The 21,464-nt window shown below is 44.5% G+C and overlaps 1 protein-coding gene across 2 annotated transcripts in view; it reads right to left on the bottom strand.

Annotated features, from left to right (window-relative positions):
- Positions 1-21,464, bottom strand: part of ZNF451 (zinc finger protein 451) — a 173,239-nt gene that overhangs the window by 11,461 nt on the left and 140,314 nt on the right. For both annotated transcript variants that reach the window (XM_033936433.1, XM_033936434.1), the window contains exons 12-13: positions 17,794-17,980; positions 1,671-1,733 (exon numbers count right to left, since the gene is read on the bottom strand). In XM_033936433.1, coding sequence (XP_033792324.1) covers positions 1,671-1,733; positions 17,794-17,980 — 250 coding nt within the window. The remainder of the gene's footprint in view (positions 1-1,670; positions 1,734-17,793; positions 17,981-21,464) is intronic.

Genomic DNA, 21,464 nt, shown 5'->3' on the forward strand with positions numbered 1-21,464 from the left:
ATCCCTGATCCGTCGCGAAAACACGAGTGCACATGCGCGCGTTTTACGTCATCACCTACTCTCCACCTCGCGCCACCAATCACTGTCATCACCTGCTCTCCACCTCGCGCCACCGATCACTGTTCCTCCTGCACCATGCCACGCCAGGCATGTCCGCAGCCGGCCTCGAGTTCCTGGGGGCCAGCGCGGTGCAGTGCTGAGGTCCCGCCTCCGCCCTACACGGTGCCGCCAGACCTGGCCCTACACTGAGATCCGCGATCGGGTTGCCATGGAAACCCAGCTGCAGCCTCACGGCTAAGTAGGGGGACAACAATTGCGCTTATGTTCAAGCCACCGCCACGACTCCTCTCTCGAACCGCACCAGGATCGAGAGAGGAGCTGCGGCGGGGGCTTGAGCATAAGCGCCATTGTTGTCCCCCTACCTAGCCGCGAGGCTGCGGCGGCCTTCCTCACCCGGCTCTCACGGCTGGCGGCCGGATCCAAATAAACAACCGGGGCTGCCTAAAGAAACAAAGTTTCACGGTGCTTGGCCCGCCAAACAATTCCTGTCGTTGCCGAAATTTGCCCCATCGTTCCTTCCCTTCCTCCATCAGGTACAGTTTAGCTCCGCCTATGTTAAAAGGAGCTGCTTTGAAATTGGAGCCCTGCCGCCACTGTAACACGTTCCCTCTGCCGCGGTCCCATATGTCAGAGAAGGGGCGGGACCAAGGCAGAGGGGAACATGCTATGGCAGTGGCAGGCCTCCGATTTCGACGCGGCTCCTTTTAACATTGGTGGAGCTGCACTGCACCTGATGGAGGGAGGGAAGGAAAGGTGGTTGTGGGCTGTTGAGCCCCTCTTTGCCCTCAGACCCTCTCCTAACACTATCTGCGCATTGTGGATGCTCCCTCCTGTCTCAGACCACTGGGGGGAGGTGCCTGTCTTCAGCTGCCGGGATGAAGGGAGGGAAGAAGAAAGAAGGGGCCCTGGCAAGCCAGTTATCAAAAGCCAACCATAGCCTGGGACCCCTACATGGTATGAATAATGACCAGACAACAAAAGGTACGAAAAATAATTTTATTTTCTGTTTTGTGATTACAATATGTCAGATTTGAAATGTGTCTTGAGAGAGGTTGACGCCGCGGCTTTGGACAGAGGGGTACCATTTTCGTGGGAGTCGGCCTTCGGAGAGGCTTGGGACGCGGGGACGGATGCGGGAGGGGCTGCCGCTGCGAAGGGCTTTGGTGGGGGAGCCAGCCAGACCGCGAGTGTGGGGACGTTGTAAGCGCGGATTGGTCAAGGAGCCGCCACTGCTGAGGCTTTGAAATTGCTCTCCTACCGTCACTCCCTCCCGCCCCGGCTCTGCCTCTGCCCCTGCCCAAGTTCAAAAGCAGGAGACATCTAGCACCCATTAATCTAACAGGCTTAAACACTAGTAAATAAATAAAATAAAAGATCAAAGTGATTCTATTGTGCTGTCAATCTGAGTTTGTGGGACCCAGGAACAGATTAACCCAGTTTCTATTATTTTCAATGGGAAAAATTGTCTTAGAACTCGAACGTTTTGGAACTCGAACTCAGTTCGGGAACGGATTAAGTTCGGATTCCAAGGTACCACTGTATTTGAGAATGAAGCACCCTATCTATCCAACCAAATGTCTCTTCATTAAAAAAAAAAAGTTGAAGGTCACCTTCATTTAATTGATTTTCTTCTATTTCCATTTTGATATCCATTTTGGTATCCTCTTCATTATCTGTAACATATAAGAAAGAAAAATGTATTATACATATGAAAACCAAATATACCGTATTTGCCGGCGTATAAGACGACTTTTCAGTACCTTAAAATCCTCCCCAAAGTCGGGGGTCGTCTTATACGCCGGGTACTGTTTACATGCCCTTACTTTAAATTAGAGAGCAGCACGGGGACGCCCCTAGGGTCGCGGGGATCCCGTGGGGACGCCCCCTAGGGTCGCGGGGATCCCATGGGGACGCCTCCGAGGGTCGCGGGGCTGGATGTACTCAGTCTTCTGGATGTACGCGGCTCTTCTTCTCCCTACCTTCTCTGCTTGCAGCACAGAGCCGAACGGAAGTCTTCCCGACGTCAGCGCTGACGTCGGAGGGGAGGGAGGGCTTAAACAAAGCTTAAACAAAGCCCTCCCTCCCTCCGACGTCAGCGCTGACGTCGGGAAGACTTCCGTTCGGCTCTGTGCTGCAGGCAGGGCAGATAAGGAGAAGGAGAGTAGCCTCGCGGTTCGAGTGGCTACCAAGGGAGAGGAGCGGCCCGCCCCGCCCCGGTTGCAGCACAGCCGGCCAGGTTCCCTTACTTTTGTGGCACTTCCCCGACCGACCGATAACAGCCCGGGTCCGACAATCCTCCCTGCCCTGTAGCCGCGAATCTAAATTACCTTCTTACAGCAACTGTAAGAAGGTAATTTAGATTCGCGGTTAAGGGCAGGGAGGTTTGTCGGACCGGGGCTGTTGTCGGTCGGTCGGGGAAGTGCCACAAAAGTAAGGGGACCTGGCCGGCTGTGCTGCACCCGGGGTGGTAGAGAAGGTGTGCGGAAGAAGGGGTAGTCTTATACGGCGAGTATATAACAAACTCTATATTTTAACTGTAAAAGTTGGGGGGTCATCTTATACGCCCAGTCGTCTTATACGCCGGCAAATACGGTAACTGATTTTTCACATTTAATTTTTCTGCTGTGATCCTAGGTTGGGTTGGATTCCTGGTTTTGACTGAAGCCTGAGGTAGAAAAAAACCTCACAGATTAAAAGAGAATAGCTTAGCCTTAAATATATAAATGCTGATATTAGGAACCATAATCAAGAAATCCATGGGATTGCAGATGTGGTAATCATTCTCAACATAACAAAAAATTCAAGAGGTAAGCAAAAGTTTAATCTGCCGAGAATGTGACACTGAAAGAAGCATTGTCCCCAGCAGACCTCATCATTTCACTATTAGATCTAGGCTTCAAGCAAAAGGTCCTTTCAACGACTCTCTGTGGGCCACATCCTAGACCTAATCTTTATGCAAAAAGATACTCTGCTCACCACCGGAACTCCTGGCTACACTACCAAACAACAACATTTGATTACATTCAACCATACCTATACAACTACTCAACTGCTGACCAGTAAGCAAACCCAACATAAGAAAATATATGAAGACACTATCAGTGTTTTGGCTCTTGGCCTGCATCAGGGGTCTCTTAAGATGTCTGTCATACACATTCTTTACAAAAGTAGGCCCGATGTTAATTTAGACTGTTTATCATCACATCTTAAGAGACCCCTGATGCAGACCAAGAGCTGAAACACTGGCAGTGTCGGGTCTTTTTAGTGAATAAAGAATCATCTGTCCCCAGTTCTATTGGCGTGCACACTTTTGTAGGCGTACGTTGATCCCTTTCTGTGTGCTACACTTAATTCATAACAGTTGCTGGGAATTTTTTTTACCTATTACCAATTGATACATTATGCCAATTGGCATTAGGAAATAGAGAACAAAACTGAGATTATTATTATTTTGCATCACTCCAAGGTGCGATTGTACCTCAAATATTGTTTGCAATTCTGGTCACTGCATCTCAAACTTCTGAAGAGCAGTGAAGGCCTTTTTCTTCAACTAAAGGTCTAACTGCAAACAGTTCCCTCTGATCTCTCTCCCAATAACCACCAGCTGGCGACCCCCTGGTCTAATCTTCTGTAATGCCCCTCCAGGAATTTCCTATGACTGTCCTCAAGTTACTGTACTACCCAGCCTTGCCCTTTTGCGACTGTATTGTATCGCCAAATGTAATGTCCAATATAACTTCCGTGAATGTTGGCTTGTAACCCGTTCTGAGCTCCCATGAGGATGGGATAGAAATCGAATCAAATAAATAATATATTTGACTATTCTGCTTGGTGTCAGAGTGATTTATCCAAGACCTCGCTAATAATCCTTTGGGAATGGAACGGGGCAGGAAGGGATCATGGGATGGGGATCTAGGTGAGAAATGTTTAGGGAGTTAAATCATGCATATGTATTATAAGTTCTGTTGGTATAATTAGACTGTATGATTGTTTTATTCTATAAAAAGTGTTAAATGAATTCATAAGAATTCATACTGTATCAGATCAAAGGTCTGTGTGAGGATCATGTGAGCTACCTGGCTGACTCCTCCGGTAACCGGGACCTCCAAGAACTTGATGCAGATGATGCTAGATGGAGGATTCACTCGCCAGCTAAAGGAGACGCCCCTAACTCTGGGAAGAATGCCAAATTTGGCAAACCTCAGTGATGATCGGGTTTCCCTAAGCCCTATTCAGGGGTGAAGTCCTGCCCAACCAGGAAGAAACCCTTCAGAGAGAGTGGCTGAACAGCTTACCCAAGAAGGTGGATTGCTGTTTAGCCCTGGAGGAGAAGCAATGGAGGAAGAAATCCCCACTGGAGCCCAGACACTGGCTCTCAAAACAGAGGCAGGAAAAACTTCTGTGAATAACAATGTTCAATTTGGACAGACTAAGCCAACAGTAGTGAATCTAGAGGAACTGTGGAGGGCTATAGAAATCATGGACTCTAACTTCCAAAAGGCGATGACTAAGGTACAGGCGGATTGTTTCTGTCAATTCTCAGGTTGAGGTCCATGAGAGAATGTTAAAAGAACAGGGAGATGAAATAAAAAGACACGAAGAACAGATTACTCAAATAAAGAAGGTAGAAATAGAGATTATTAAAGAAAGATCTTTTATTCAAAAAAAACTTGAATATATGGAAAATAAACAGAGAAGAAACAACTTAAGACTATTAAATTTTCCTAAATCTCCAGTATTATCTCCACTTGAGATGGTGCGCAAATATCTGAAAGAAATTTTAATGATTCTGCAAGATAATTTGCTGCCTATCACCAGGGCTCAATATATATATCTCCAGGGAAGAAACAGGATTGTTCCACTCCTGTTGAAATGGGAGAAATGGTGAAGGGAGGAATGAATTTAACAGATTTTTTGGAGAATTCCTGGAAGTAGTCACGGAAAGGATTACTCTCTTAGTGACGTTTGCCTTGGAGCATGGCAGAGACTTAAGGCTCCTTTTATGAAGGTGTGCTAGCGTTTTTAGCATGTGCGCTAGACGCTAACACCTCCATAGAGCTGGCGTTAGTATTTTCTGTGTAGTGCGGGGTTAGCATGTGCTAAAACACTAGCACACCTTCGTAAAAGGAGCCCTTAATATTTAGACTTTACTTCAGACACATGAATGATAAGTTCTTTGGTTCGTCAATTCAGATCTTTCTGGATATTACTCAAGTGACACAGAAGAGGCAAAAATAATTTCTGCTTTATAAACCCAGAGCTCTGGCCCTGGTGCATCCTTCATTTTGAAATTTCCAGCAAAATGCTGTGTTTCATTACAAGGAAAACACTTTTTATTTTTTGAACCAAAGCAATTGTTGGAATTTATTTCGGCCAAGGAAGGGGGAGGGGGAGTGGTGATTGGTCCAATAGCTCTTCCTACAGTTTAAGTTTAGGCTGTTGGGGGTTTTCCATCATTGTCTCCTGTGCTGTTCTTGTAATTAATACATATATTTTCTTTTATTATTATTCTAATACTTGGATCCATATTTTTAAGTAATCCATTAGATTCTAAGAATTTCACTATCCTTTCCTTGAGCAATGTTTCTATTATTTTTCCAATAACTGAAGTGAGGCTTACTGGCCTGTAGTTTCCTGCTTCATCTCTGCAACCACTTTTGTGAAAAGGGACCGCTCTTCTCCAGTCCCGTGGAACCTCTCCCATCTCTAAAGATTTATTGAACAAATAAGAACATAAGAATAGCCCTACTGGGTTAGACCAACGGTCCATCAAGCCCAGTAGCCTGTTCTCACGGTGGCCAATCCACATCACCAGTACCTGGGCAAAACCCAAGGAGTAGCAACATTCCATGCTACCGATACAGGGCAAGCAGTGGCTTCCCCCATGTCTCTCTCAATAACAGACTATGGACTTTTCCTTCAGGAACTTGTCCAAACCTCTCTTAAAACCAGTTACGCTATCCGCTCTTACCACATCCTCTGGCAACGCATTCCAGAGCTTAACTATTCTCAGAATGAAAAATTTCCTCCTATTGGTTTTAAAAGTATTTCCCTGTAACTTCATCGAGTGTCCCCTAGTCTTTGAAATTTTTGATGAAGTGAAAATCGATCCACTTGTAACCGTTCTACTCCACTCAGGATTTTGTAGACTTCAATCACATCTCCCCTCAGCCGCCTCTTTTCCAAGCTGAAGAGCTCTAGCCATTTTAGTCTTTCCTCATACGAGAGGAGTTCCACCTTTAAGAGGACCCACCAGAACTTCTCAGAACTCCTTCAAACCCTGGGATGGATCCCGTCCAGTCCCATAGCTTTGTCCACCTTCAACTTTTCAAGTTGTTTATAAACACTTTCTTCCGTGAACGGTGCAGTATCCACTCCATTCTCATTTTAACTTTGCTAACCAATTGTGGTCCTTCTCCATGTTTTTCTTCTATGAACACCGAACAGAAGTATTTGTTTATTAGCACATTTGCTTTTTCCTCATCACTCTCCACATAATGGTTCATACCTTCTTTCAGTCTCATAATTCCATTTTTTGACTTCCTCCTTACACTAATATATCTGAAAAAAAATTTGTCTCCCTTTCTTATATTTATAGCTATTTGCTCTTCCGCTTTCGCCAGACGTTATCTCTCTCTTGACTTTCAGTTTCATAGATATTCCTTTATACTCCTCTTCTTGAGTTTTTAAAATATGAACATCAATTCTTTTGCCTTTATTTTTTCCGTCACTATTTTGGAGAACTGTATCGGTTTCCTCTTTATCTTGGTTTTTATTTATTTTCTTCACATAAAGGTCAGTAGCTCTATTTATTGCACTTTTCAACTTGGACCACTGTTTTTCCACTTCCCTTATGTCTTCCCATTCAATCAGCTCTTTCTTCAGGTACAAGTTTAAAAATTTACAAGTTTATTTAAAATTTGTTAAATCGCCTATACATGGTTTCTAGGCGATTTACAGTTAAAAATTGCAGGTAGCTTTACAATAACCGATATATTTAGGATGATAAATAAACTGACTTACTTGTACAACAGGATAGGAGGGGAGAACTACATATTTGATAGTCCGCACATCTGAAATCCAGGACTTTAAGTTTTGTGTGGCCATCCTCCTCTGACTGTTATATTGAACCAAACTGTATGATGATTGCTACTTCCCCAGGTGGGCCCCAACTCGGACATTAGAGACACTGTCACCATTTGTGAGTACCAGATCCAGTATCGCTTTTTCCCTCGTGGGTTCTATCACCATTTGTCTGAGCAGAGTCCCTTGAAAGGAAACGACAATCTCTCTACTTCTTTCCGATTCCGCAGACAGAACTTTCTAGTGTGCGTCTGGCAGGTTGAAATCACCCAGCAACAGCACCTCTCCTTTCTTTCCCAATTTTTGTATATCCATAATCAGATCTTTGTCGATTTGCTGCAATTGAGTCTAAGGTCTGTCCCTAGAGAGCCCTAATACATACTCCCTTGGGTAGTTGCAAATAAAAACTCAAGGTGTCAGACTTCACCCTGGTTCCAGTTGAGCTGGAAGCCCAAGGGGTAAAAAAGGAAACTGCTGAATTAGAAAAATCAATGGATATGGTAGTAGATGAATGGAATAGCCTCCCTTTAGAAGTTGTTGAGACAAAACAGTAATAGATTGAAGAAATTTTGGAGGATCCCAAATTTAGAGATGTGAATTAAAAAAGAACTAAATTTTGTGGTATTGCACCCAGAAGTAAAGAAGGCAGAACAGATGAGCCATCTAGGCATCATTTGCCATTATTCTGTTCAGAAATTACTGTAATGTGTTTGCAAAATATGTCCATTGGAATACATAGAAATAAAGGAAAAAGGTTAATTGGACTAAAGCACTTATTTGGACTAACATAGTATATTTGTGACATGATGCATAAGAAAATGTGTGTGTGTAATTTGCAACCACTGTTTTGTTATGCATGTAAATCATACTTACATAGTCAAACACAAGGATAAAACAATGTTATGTTAATTTTGGTTTTGAACAAGATTTGAGTTCTGTTATGAGGATTTACTTTAAAAATGGTGTGGATCCTTACTGTGAACAGAGAATTTGGTTATATCCTGATGAGACAAAATCAACACAGGAGAGACAGAGAGAATTTCTAGTTATAGAGAAGAAACAAGAAAATTAGGAGCTACTTTTTTGCTTGCATATCCATGTGAATGTGTGATTAAATATTTAAGCTTTAGATATGTTTTTTCCAGCCTGAGCATTTGAGGTCCTTTTTAGATTTCAAGAAGTTAAACTGTTGGTGCTACATGAAGTGAAAGGGATAGAATAGACCAAGGTTAATCTGTCTTAGTTAATTTTTCTAGCTCCTCCCCCCCCAAGTGGTGTAACTTGTATTTATTGTTAAATAAATAAAAAAAAAGAAAGTTAAAAAAAAAATTCAAAGATGGTCACCGCCAGAAAAATCGCACCAAAATTGGCACGTGGAAACTTCTCTGAAGGAAAAAAAATCACAGAGAAAGGGGTTTTAGAAGTGGGGGGACCTATGCTTTGGGGTCAGAAACCTTTTAATTCAACTTTTAGGGACCCCCTGATTTTCCCCAAAGGCTTCAATAGCCTTACTCACTGTGCCATGTGGTGCTTGCTGCTTCAGCATAGGATTGCAGTTGGAATCATTGAAGAAGAAATCTGCTTCACAGATTTGCTGATGAACCTGGTCTGGTTGCCAGTTGTACAGAGGTTAGACCAGGGTAGGGAACTCTGGTCCTTGAGAGCTGTATTCCAGTTGGGTTTTCAGGATTTCGACAATGAATATGCATGAGATCTATTTGCATGCACTGCTTTCAATGCATATTAATTGGGGAAATCCTGAAAACCCGACTGGAATACGGCTCTCGAGGACCGGAGTTCCCTACCCCTGGGTTAGACTGAGCCTCAGTCCCTGGAAAACTCCACTGCAAAAAAAAAGGGGGGAGGACCATGCAGTTGGCCCATAGTTAGTTCCAGCCAAACTGGTAAGGAACCAAACAGCCTGCGTTCAAGCTCTGATTAAATCAGGGATGAGAGCAGCTATGCAGGGGACAAACCCCAAGCTCAAAAATATAAAAGTAGACTGGCTAGCTAGGTGTCCCCAAGGGCTGATCCTGCTGGCAGCAGACCTTCACTGTGTGGATCTGTGTCTTCTCCCAGGCATAGGTCCCAACAAGTGGGAACCTCTGGGCACCAAACCTCCAAAAGGATACTGAGAAAAAAATACCCCAAATTATAAAGCCGCAGAGCAGATGAGAACATTTCTGAGCAACTTTCTGCAGAAAGCATCCTGAGGGAGCAGGAGCAGCTCCCTGGAAAGAAAGTGGAGTTGAAAACATGATCAACAGTTTCGAAATGTTAGGAAAATTAGATTCTTTATGTGCTTTAAGATCCATTCATAGCTTTTTTGATGACACAACCTTCTGCATGCACTCAATATCTTGCCTCAGCTATTGCAATGTGGTTTATGTGAGTGCTTTCAAACTCTGCAATATATAGCTGCCCATCTTTTATGTAGGGCTCAGAAGCATGACTGATGGGAGCTGCCATCTCTGTGTTTTAGACCATTGTTCTTCAACCGCCGGTCCGCGGACCACCAGTATCGGTCCGCAGGAAATTTCTGCCGGTCTGCGGAGGGCCAGCAAGATTGCTGCTGCTAAACCCGACAGGAAATCTTCTTTCTGACGTCAATTGTGACGTTGGAGAGGACGTTCTGGGCCAGCCAATCGCTGCCTGGCTGGCCCAGAACGTCCTCTCCGACGTCAGAATTGATGTCGGAAAGAAGATTTCCTGTTGGGTTTAGCAGCAGCAGCAGGGCGGTAAGAGTAGGGGAAAGGAAGGAGGGAGGCTTTTTTTTTTTGCCGGCAAGGAGGGAAGGAGGTAGTCAGGTAAGCAGGCTGGCTTTGGCCAGGGAGGGAGGGAGAAAGGTAGAGAGGCAGACAGGCTGATTTCAGGGGTGGGGGTGGGACAAAGTGTGGAAGGCAGTGAGAGGGACATAGGAAGGAGGCACTGGGGGCACTAAAGACATGGGAAGGAGGCACTGGGGGCACTAAAGACATGGGAAGGAGACACTGAGGGCAATAAGGACATGGGAAAGAGGCACTGGGGGCACTAAAGGCATGGGAAGGAGGCACTGGGGGCATTAAAGACATAGGAAGGGGCACTAAGGACTTGGGAAGGAAGCACTGGGGCACTAAAGACATGGGAAGGAAAGAGGGAGGGAATAGAAAGGGACAATTGTTGGGCCTGAGTGCAGAAAGAAAGAAATGAAAGGATACACAGACAGAAGGAAACGCAACCAGAGACTCATGAAATCACCAGACAGCAAAGGTAAGAAAAATGATTTTATTTTCAATTTAGTGATCAGAACGTGTCAGTTTTGAGAATTTATATCTGCTGTCTATATTTTGCACTATATTTGTCTATTTTTCTATAGTTACTGAGGTGACCGAGCTCGCGGAGATGGGGTGGAAACGGGGTTTTTTAATTTTAGTCCTAGTAGTGTGCCGGTCCACAAAATAATTCTTTTATTTCTGCTGGTCCACGGGTGTAAAAAGGTTGAAAAACACTGTTTTATACTGATTTGGCAGGAGCTGCTAGAGAGGGTGTTGTATTTGCTGTGGAAGGAGACGTACATAGATGGATCAAAAATTGGTTGGCGGGTAGAAAGCAAAGGGTAGGAGTGAAGGGCCACTACTCAGACTGGAGGAGGGTCATGAGTGGTGTTCCGCAGGGGTCGGTACTCGGACCTCTGCTGTTCAATGTATTTATAAATGATCTAGAAACAGGGACGAAATGTGAAGTAATAAAATTTGCAGACGACACCAAACTATTTAATGGAGTTAGGACTAAAGAGGACTGCAAAGATTTACAAAGGGACCTGAACAAACTAGGAGAGTGGGCGACGAGATGGCAGATGAAGTTTAATGTAGAGAAATGTAAAGTCTTGCATGTAGGAAACAGAAACCTGAAGTACAGCTATAAGATGGGAGGGCTGGTAATGGGTGAAAGTACCCAAGAAAAGGACTTGGGGTAATAGTGGACAACACAATGAAGCCTTCGGCACAGTGCGCAGTGGCCTCTAAGAAGGCGAATAGAATGCAGGGTACTATCAAGAAAGGTATTACAACCAGAACGAAAGAAGTTATCCTGCCGTTGTATCGGGCGATGGTGCGCCCGCATCTGGAGTACTGCATCCAATACTGGTCGCCGTATCTTAAGAAGGATATGGCGATACTCGAGAGGGTTCAGAAAAGAGCGACACGATTGATAAAAGGTATGGAAAACCTTTCATATGCTGAAAGATTGGAGAAACTGGGGCTCTTTTCCCTAGAAAAGTGGAGACTTAGAGGGGACATGATAGAGACTTACAAGATCATGAAGGGCAAGAGAAAGTAGAGAGGGACAAATTCTTCAAACGTTCGAAAACTAAAAGAACGAGAGGGCATTCGGAAAAATTAAGAGGGGACAGATTCAATGCCAGGAAGTTCTTCACCCAAAGGGTGGTGGACACCTGGAATGCGCTCCCAGAGGGTGTGACAGGACAGAGTACGGTTTTGGGGTTCAAGAAGGGATTACATAACTTCCTGAAGGAAAAGGGGATAGAAGGGTATAGATAGAGGATTACTATATAGATCCTGGACCTGATGGGCCACCGCGTGAGCGGACTGCTGGGCATGATGGACCCTTGGTCTGACCCAGCAGAGGCATTGCTTATGTTCTTGAAAGATTTGCGCTATTGCTTTCCTATCTGAATTTTGGAGTTCTGTTCCTGTTTATCCTTTTAGTTGTTAACTGCTTTGGCCTGCACACCCAGATAAGAAAGTCTAATAAATAAGTGATAAGTATGTCCAACATAAGCACTCACTGTTGAGATGCCCTATCTAAAGTTATACTGAACAATCTTGCATCTGGGCAGGCACTATAAGTTTAAGACCTGCCATTGTGGTGCACTTCCAAACTAATCCTACTCTGTGAACTCACTGGTCACCAAAGCTTAGCAAGAATCAAAATACTCCTGATTTTCCAGTTGGAGCACAGTAAAATGCTAGCCATCAGGGAGTGCTGGAGGCAACCTTCCCTTCCTGCTCTCTCTGACCCAAAACAAAAACCACAGAACATAAATTTATCTGTCATATTCAGTGTGCTCCAAGCCAAAAGGCGGGTTTGAACTTCCCTTTTCTTGCTGCCCATACTACTACTTCTGAAATAACTAGCAAGTTAAGGAGTAGAACAGATATTCAGAAAAGCTTGAGCTATGCCCTTAGCATAATACCAGATTGCCCTCCCCATATACAGGCTTTTAAAGCTTAGGTTGCCTTCTCCAGACTTTGCTGAAACACTGCCCACATTGCCACAACTCTGTGATCACCACTGCTAGTGTTGCATCTGCTAGTATATAATAAAATAATAATAACTTTATTTTTTGTATACCGCCATACCCAGTGAGTTCTAGGCAGTTCACATTAATTTAAACATAGTTACATACAGTTAAGTATTAATTGAGCATAGTTACATACAGTTAAGTATTAATTGAACAGAGTTACATAAGTTAAGTGTTAATTGAAAAAGAGTTGCAGGCAACGAGTAGAAGAAGTTGGGGGGCAGGATAGAGTGGATCAGGGGGGGGGGTGGAGGGGCGTAATAGAGGGGGAGGGAGGAGGTTTAGGTTCTTTGAGGAGGGGGCAATTAAGTGGTCCTGGCATTGGAAGAGGTGTGAGTGATTGAGTAATTTTCTAAAAACTGAGGGTAGGTGGAGCCTCGAGGATTAATTGGGCTATCCATGGGTTTAGTTTGGCGCCTGGAAGGGCGAAGGGTTTTGTCGAGGAATTTATTGGTAGTGACAGAGTTTTAGGGGGGGGGGGGGGGGGAAGGCGAAATAGCAGGATTCTGCGGGAGTTTTTTGTTTCTGTGATTCAGGAAGAAGTGTGGGTTGATGTAGTTTGGGGCTAACCAAATACTGTTTTGTAACAGAAAACAGGCGATTTTAATAGGACTCTGGATTCCAATGGCAGCCAATGAAGTTTGTGGTAAAAAGGGGTGACATGGTCCCATTTTTTCAGGCCAAATATAAGCGGACAGCGGTGTTCTGGATCATTCACTATATCACATCTCCATCCCATTGGCTACTGATTTCAATTTGGTAAACTAATTTTAGCAGCAATGACACCTCAAGACACTCATCTCCTGCAACCCAGTGCCAAAGTGTCATGCTTTTTAACTGCAGTATACACTACAGACTCTTGGATTGTAGGGGAAACAGCACCAGTCAGAGATCGATGCTACTGATTTTTGCTGCTTTCAAGAACCAAGTCTGAGAAGTACTGAAAATCATGGTGCGGAATGTAAGTGTGGACCATTTGAATCAACCTAAACCTACAGGTATTGTTTGTGATCTGAACACACCAATGAAGGAACACTTTCAGAAATCACCAAAACTCCAAGTTGCCTGAAAAATAAACAGCTAAATTTTAAATTTATAAACACCTAGAATTAGAAGGCCTAATTGCATTTGTGCTTCAACTTTTTCATTACTGTTCTTTCCCTCTTATAGAACCTTTATACCAGCCCACCTCTACTATTCCTGGTGAAAGAAGTCAAGCGAGAGATATGCCTGGCAAAAGCGCAAGTGGAAGAGAAAATGGCTATAAATATAAGAAAGGGAGATAAATTTTTTTTCAGGTATATCAGGGAAAGGAGGGAAACAAAAAATGGAATTACGAGACTGAAAGAAGGTATGAACCGCCTTGTGAAGAGTGATGAAGAAAAAGCAAATATTTCTGTTTGGTGTTCACAAAAGAAAAACATGGAGAAGGATCGCAATTGGTCAGCAAATTTACACCTGAGAATGGAATGAATACTGCACCGTTCACAGAAGAAAGTGTTTATGAACAACTTGAAAAATTGAAGATGGACAAAGCTATGGGACTGGATGGGATCCATCCCAGGATATTGAGGGAGCTCCGAGAGGTTCTGGCGGGTTCTCAAAGATTTGTTCAATATATATTTAGAGACAGGAGAGGTTCTGCAGGACTGGAGAAGAGTGGATGTGAACCCTCTTCACAAAAGTGGTTGCAGGATGAAGCGGGAAATTACAGACCGTAAGTCTCACTTCGGTTATTGGAAAAATACTAGAAACGTTGCTGAAGGAAAAGATAGTGAAATTCTTAGAATCTAATGGATTACAAGATCCGAGGCAACATGGATTTACTAAAGGTAAATTGTGCCAAACAATCTGATTGAATTCTTTGACTGGGTGACCAGAGAACTGGATCAAGGATGTGTGCTTAGATGTAATTTACTTAGATTTCAGCAAAGCCTTTGGCACGGCTTCTCACAGGAGGCTCTTAAATAAATCCATGGGCTGAAGCTAAGGCCTAAAGTGGTGAACTGGATTAGAAACTGGTTGACGGACAGACGCCAGAAGGTAGTGATAAATGGAATTCGCTCGGAGGAAGGAAAGGTGACTAGTGAAGTGCCTCAGGGATCGGTGCTGGGACCGATTCTGTTTAACATGTTTGTGAGCGACATTGCTGAAAAGTTAGAAGATAAGATTAGCCTTTTTATGGATGATACCAAGATTTGTAACAGAGTGGACACCCCGGAAGGAGTGGAAAACATGAAAGAGGATCTGCAAAAGTTAGATGAATGCTCTAACGTTTGGCAACTAAAATTCAACGGGAAGAAGTGCAGAGTAATGCATTTGGGGGGTAGAAATCCAAGAGAACAGTATGTGCTGAGAGGTGAGAAGCTGATAAGCACTAATGGAGAGAGGGACCTTGGGGTGATTGTGTCTGAGGATATAAAGGCATCTAAACAGTGTGATAAGATTATAGCTGTAGCCAGAAGGATGATAGGCTGTTTAGAAAGAGGAATAATCAGCAGATGGGAGGTGTTGATGCCCCAGTACAGATCATTGGTGAGGCCACACTTGGAGTATTGTGTTCAGTTTTGGAGGCTGTATCTGGTGAAGGATATAAAAAGACTTGAAACGGTCCAGAGGAAGGCGATGAAAATGGTAAGGGGTTTGAGTCAAAAGGAGGGACAGGGGAGATATGATACAGATGTTTAAATACTTGAAAGGTATTAATATAGAACCAAATCTCTTCCAGAGAAGAGAAAATAGTAAAACTAGAGGGCATAATTTGAGGTTGCAGGGAGGAAGATTCAGGAGCAATGTTAGGAAATTCTTTTTAACGGAGAGGGTGTAGTGGAGTAGATGTAGTGGAGAAGAAAATGGTGATGCAATTCAAAAAAGCATGGGATAAACAGAGGATCTCTAATTAGAAAATGTAGAATGTAAATTAAAGAGAAAAGGCCAGTACTGAACAGACTTGAATGGTCTGTGTCCCATATGCATTGATTTGGTGTAGGATTGGACTGGGGAGGGCATCAATGGGAACTCCACTAACTTGGAACATGAGGATGTTACTGGCCAGACTTTATGGTAGATATCCTGCAAACAGGATGGTTGGATAGGCTGGAGTGAGCTTGGACGGCAACTTCAGCATTTGGAACCTAGGAGGACAATACCAGGTGGACTTTACAGTCTATGACCCTGAAATATCAAGGAAGAGACAAGTTAATTTAATCATGTATTTTTAATGGGTATAACTAATGGGCAGATTGGATGGACCGTTCACGTCTTTATCTGCCGTCATATACTATGTTACAGGTAACTGTGTGAGATACAAAGTAGAGAATGACACGGTGGTTGTTACTCATGGCTAGCCGTGGGTAACCCGCGAAAACGGGGAGAGAAAAAATAGTGGTCACTGCGGGGATGGGGACAAGGCCATTCACGGCCCCGTGGAGCGGTGAATGGTCTTGTCTCCACAGTGAAGCAATCATGGATCGCGCAGTCCAGCATCCCCACCAGATCATTGCATCTCGCGTCCTGCCATCTCCCTCCCTCCACCTCAGGTGCCGACTTTAATTCTTCTTCTCCCAGTCACATGCTTTCAATAAGCCACGTGCAAGGCTGCTCGAGTTGTTGAATCTTCTCCTCTGATGCAACTTCCTATTTCCGGTTGCATCAGAGGAGAAGATTCAACAATTCAAGCAGCTGCACGTGCGGCTGGGAGAAAAATAATTAAAGTCGGCACCTAAGGTGAGGTGGAGAGAGGGAGATGGCGGAATGCTGCGATCGGGCAGGAGGGAGCTGCTGGACCGCACGATCCATAATCGCACGTGTTCCCGGCTCACACTAGGAAGGAAGGAGTGAAAGTGAAAGAGATTCTGGGCTAAGGGGATGAAGAGGGAGAGAAAGAAACCCACAGCAGGAAAGAAAGGTGAGCCAGATGTTGGAAGCGGGGGGGAAGAAAGAGGGAAAGAAGCTAAATGGGGGTTGCAGAGAAGAGACACATTGGTGTGCAAGAGGAAGAGAGGGGAAATCTGGACACAGGAGGGTAACAGAAACAGAGGGGAAATTATATGCATGGGGGCATAGGGACAGAGATATAAAAGGGAGACATAAAAAGGGGGCATAGGGACAGAGACATGGGGGGAGGAATTATGTGCATGGGGGCATAGGGACAGAGACAAAAAGGGGACATACATGGGGATGGTATATGGACACAGGGGGGGCAATGCCAGATACATTGAGGAGATATTAGAAATGGGGAAAATACAAACACAGAAGCAAGATGGTTTGTGGGGATGGGACAGGAACTGAGCTCACAGGCTTTGACGGCTTGCACAAATTAAATTGCAACCACCACGAAGGTAAGAGGGAGGGAGGGAGGAGATGGTCGGACCGCGTGAGGGGTGCTGAAGGGCGGGAGAAAGGAACAGATGCTGAAGGGGGTGACGAGAGGGAATGGTGGTGGTGGAAAGGAATGGAACAGACACTGAAGGGGGGTGGAGAGGAACAGACGCTGAAGGGAAATGTGGAAGACAGAGTGTGGAGAAGACGCTAAAGGGAAATGGGGAACAGAGAATGGGGAGAAGATGCTGGAAGGGAAAAAGACAAAAAGACAGAGATGCCAGACTATGGGGGGAGCAGAGGGAAAAAGATGGGTGTCAGACCAATTGGGGGGGGGGGGAAAGGGAGAGGCACAGTAACAGAGCAAATGGAAGACGCAGAGAGAAGACAGACAGTGGATGGAAGGAATTGAATGAGAAGATGAGGAAAGCAGAACCAGAGAACAAAGGTAGAAAAAAAAAATTCTATTTATTTTCTTTTTTTTTGTTGAACATCTTTTTCTCTACTTCAGCAGTCAGAATTTTGATTTATAAGGAAGGAATAAGCTAAATATTGCAGTACTGAGGCTTGTATGGATGCTATGGGGACAGTAGTCATAGGGACGGGGCAGGGACAGTGGTCGCAGGGACGGGGAGGTGGTCGCGGGGACGGGGCGGTGACAGGGACAAATTTTTTCCCCGTATCATTCTCCAATACAAAGTCATATATTTCTCTATTAACTATATTTGTTTCCCAGGGCTAAAGTTTATTTCAGTTGGCTTCCAACTACCACCCTCTCATCAAATTTGAACTCCTCTACATTTACAGTATGATATCAATTACTGACCCTTAAATACCACTGTAGGCTCTCTCTCTAATAAAGTCTTACTCCTCTGCGTAGTATATAGAGGAGTAACGTTACTTTGTAAAACCCATGAATTAGACACACCAAATTTACTAGGTTATAGATTTATTTCCTGCACATAGCATTGTGGTTTCATCATCATCTTTTCTTTTTGAATTTTGCCTGTTGTCCCACAGCTGCGTACCTTTGACTGTATCTGATATGCTGTTCAATAAGGCACACATCATCTCTTCTTCGATATTATGAGGATTTAAGATATGTGCTGGTCGCTGTGTTTTCTTAAACTGACTCTCTAGCTCCAAAAATCCTTTGTCTCCTGATAGGATGGTGAAAGGAATTTGTTTTGGCAGCTGCTCATCCAGGCGACCTGCCTACAAAAGAAAAATCAAGTGTGTTGTAAAAGGGAAAAATAGCATAGCAATTCCATACCTAAGCAATGTATTCAGTATAACAGATGAATCATTTTAGAATTGTATACCCACACAATTTTCAAGTACTTGATTTGAATGAAAGCCTAGCTGCCTCTTTTACAAAGCTGTGCTAGCGGCTGCCGCGCAGCAACAGCCCCGTATGCCCTTTAAATCTTTATGGGCTTCAGGGCCATTAGCACAGCACAGCCGCTAGCGTGGCTTTGTAAAAGAGGCCGTAGGTTTTTACCTGGAAAATCTTTCTATTAATCTTCTCAGGAGTCTGTACGCAAGGTGATCAATCCATTCCATGAACCGGATCTTGCAGAAGTGTGATAACTACAGCCTTCAGCAACTCCTACATTGCCAGTGAATATAGTGCCCCCTTCAGTTACATCCCAAAGCAATCGAGTGTCCACTAGAAACAGAATACAAAGAAGGAGAGATAAGGGGAACTTCCCCGCAGACTTCACACAAATATGTTCTGCTCTGTAACTTAGTAAAAATAAATTAGAACAATGATCAATAGGAATATTACATAGCAACAATACAGAACCAACCTGCTGTGTGCAATGAACACTAACATCAAAGGAGTGAGAGGCTGAGGAAGAATACATATAGCAGGATTTCCTTATCCTTAGTCATCTGGCTGACAGGAGAAAAACTCTAGACCTGGAATCTAGAAATATCTGAGGCAGAAAAGCAGGCAGTTTGTCTATCTCTAGTTAATAGCTTTGTGGGAGCTGGCAGAGAATTTCTCTAAGCAGCAGTTTACACCTCTATGCATATAGCTCTAAGATCAAGCATCCCAGAACCCTGAATATACTAGTAAAGGGGGAATTTTTTTATTAGTCCTTTTTACTCTCCTTTATCTGATGGTGTTCTTCTGTACTGCCTCCTGTGCACATAACCAGCCACAGGGTACTATAGGAGTCTTGGGGCTACACATACTCATAGGGAGTGTTTAATTCAAATTGCTTGTGAGCCTCAATTTGTAAGTCATAAACATACTGCTCCAGCGAGTCAAATTCATGTTGCACTTGTTAATGCAAGATCAGTACACAACAAAATGCAACTTATTTATGATTTTATTAGCAAAGAAACTTCACCTTCATTGCAGGTAGGACTGGTTCCTGAGATTGCTGTTGAATTTTTACCCAGTTGGTATTGTGCATGTACTACAGTCTAGTGAGCTCGCTGGGATCTAGGAGAAACATTAACTGCAAGGTTCTAAAGACTGGCTCAGTGGCAGACTTCAAGGGCGGTGGTAAATTGTACTCCCTTCGAAACGTCGGAAGTGATCAGTGGAGTGCCGCAGGGCTCGGTCTTGGGTCCAAGCCTATTTAATATCATTGTACGGTGACCTGCCTCAGGGACTTCGAGTTAAAATTACATTATTTGCCGATGACGCTAAACTATGCAATGTAGTGGGCGGAGTTACCGGCCCGACACTATGAGTGCAGGACCTACTTTTACTGGAGCAATGGTCTACTACTTGGCAACTGAGTTTTAATGCCAAAAAGTGTAAGGTTATGCACCTTAGGTACGGAAACCCATGCAGAACTTACAATCTGAATGCGAGACCTTAAGCAAGAACTGTTGCAGAACGGGACCTGGGAGTAATCATTAGTGAAGATATGAAGACTGCCAATCACGTGGAGAAAGCTTCATCCAAGGGCTAGAAAATTGCTGGGTTGCATCCGAAGAAGTTTCGTCAGCCGAAAACCTGAAGTAGTAAATGCCGCATGTACAGGTCCATGGTGAGACCTACATCTGGAGTATTGTGTTCAATTTTGGAATCCACATAATCAAAAGGATGTGCTGAGAATAGAGTCGGTTCAGCGAATGGCCACTAGGATGGTCTCAGAGGACTCAAGATCTCCCATATGAAGAACGTCTAGTAAGTTGCAGCTATTCCTCATCGAGGAACGCAGAGAGAGGGGAGACATGATAGAGACATTCAAATATGTTACTGGCCGTATTGAGGTGGAAGAAGACATCTTTTTCCTTACAGGACCTACAGTGACAAGAGGGCATCCATTAAAAAATCAAGAGTGGGAGATTTCATGGTGACATTAGGAAGTATTTCTTCACCGAAAGGGTGGTTGATCGTTGGAATGATCTTCCACTTCAGGTAGTTAGAGGCCAGCAACGTGCTCGATTTTAAGAAAAAATGGGATAAACATGTGGGTTCACTTAGAAGAAGTTGCTTAGGGGGAGGGTTCTTCGAGTGGGCAGACTTGTTGGGCCCGATGGCCCTTTTCTGCGTCATACTCTATGTTTCTATGTTAGTTCATCTGTCTATTGAATCCATGTGCGACAGTGTTGAAGGCCTTGAAAGTTGAAATAGCCCTTAAAAAGAGTACATTGTTTCTAGATCTTTGACTTCTGGATGTGTCCCTGATATGTTAAAGCAGGGGTGCCCAATGGTCGATCGCGATCACCAGGTAGATCGCAAAGTCAACGCAAGTCATTCGCATGCCTTTGCGATCTTTTTCTCCCTGCTGCTTCCCCAAGCCAGGCCTGGCGGCATACAAGCGCTGGACTTACAAAACTTCACCTCCGCCGTCAATTCTGACTTGGAGAGGAAGTTCTGGGCCAGCAATTGCTGCCTGGCTGGCCTGGAGAACTTCCTCCCCGACGCTGGAATTGACGTCAGATGTGAAGTCTTGTGGGCCCAGCGCTTGTACGCACCAGGGCCTGGCTCGGGGAAGCAGCAGGGAGAAATCGTGTTGTGGCAGGGGAAAGAATCAGGAAAGTGGAGAGATCGGCACAATGGCTTAGAGGGGGCAAGGGGAAAGAGAAAGAAAGGTAGAAATAAAGAGGGGGGCAGGGGAGAGAGAAAGAAAGGGGGAGGGCAGGAGGGAGAGAAGAAAGAAAGAGGGGGCAAGGGGGAGAGAGAAAGAAAAGAAGAAAGGGGGGGGGGGAGGGGGAGGGAGAAAGAAAGGCAGAAAGAAAGAGGGGGCAGGGGGAGAGAGAAAGAAAGGCAGAAAGAAAGAAATATTAGCTTTAACAGAAGAAGGAAGTGAAACCAGAGACTCATGAAATCACCAGACAAAAAGGTAGGTTAGTAAAAGGTGGTTTAATAAAAGGGGAGGGGGTGCAGGCCTTTGGGGGGGGAGCAGGCCTTCAGGGGGGACAGACCTTCGAGTGGGGAGGTACAGTCCTTTGGGGGGATGCAGGCCTGAGAGGGGGGGGTCCTGGTGTAGAAGTATACGGAGGGAGGGAGGGAAAGGGGGGGTTCAAAGATACGGCATATGCCAGTCTTTGGGGGTTAGAAATAATGGGTCTAAAAAACAGGAGTGGGGAGAGAGATGGTGCATAATGGGATTTAGGGAGGGAAGGAACAGATAGGGAGAGAACTTGGAAACAAGGGATGGTGTAGAGGGGGGATAGAGATACTGGATAGGAGGATAGTTGGGAACAGAAAGGGAGAGATGGTGGACCC

Source organism: Geotrypetes seraphini, chromosome 3 (genome assembly GCF_902459505.1).
Source record: "Geotrypetes seraphini chromosome 3, aGeoSer1.1, whole genome shotgun sequence".
In the NCBI taxonomy this organism is placed as follows: Eukaryota; Metazoa; Chordata; class Amphibia; order Gymnophiona; family Dermophiidae; genus Geotrypetes; species Geotrypetes seraphini.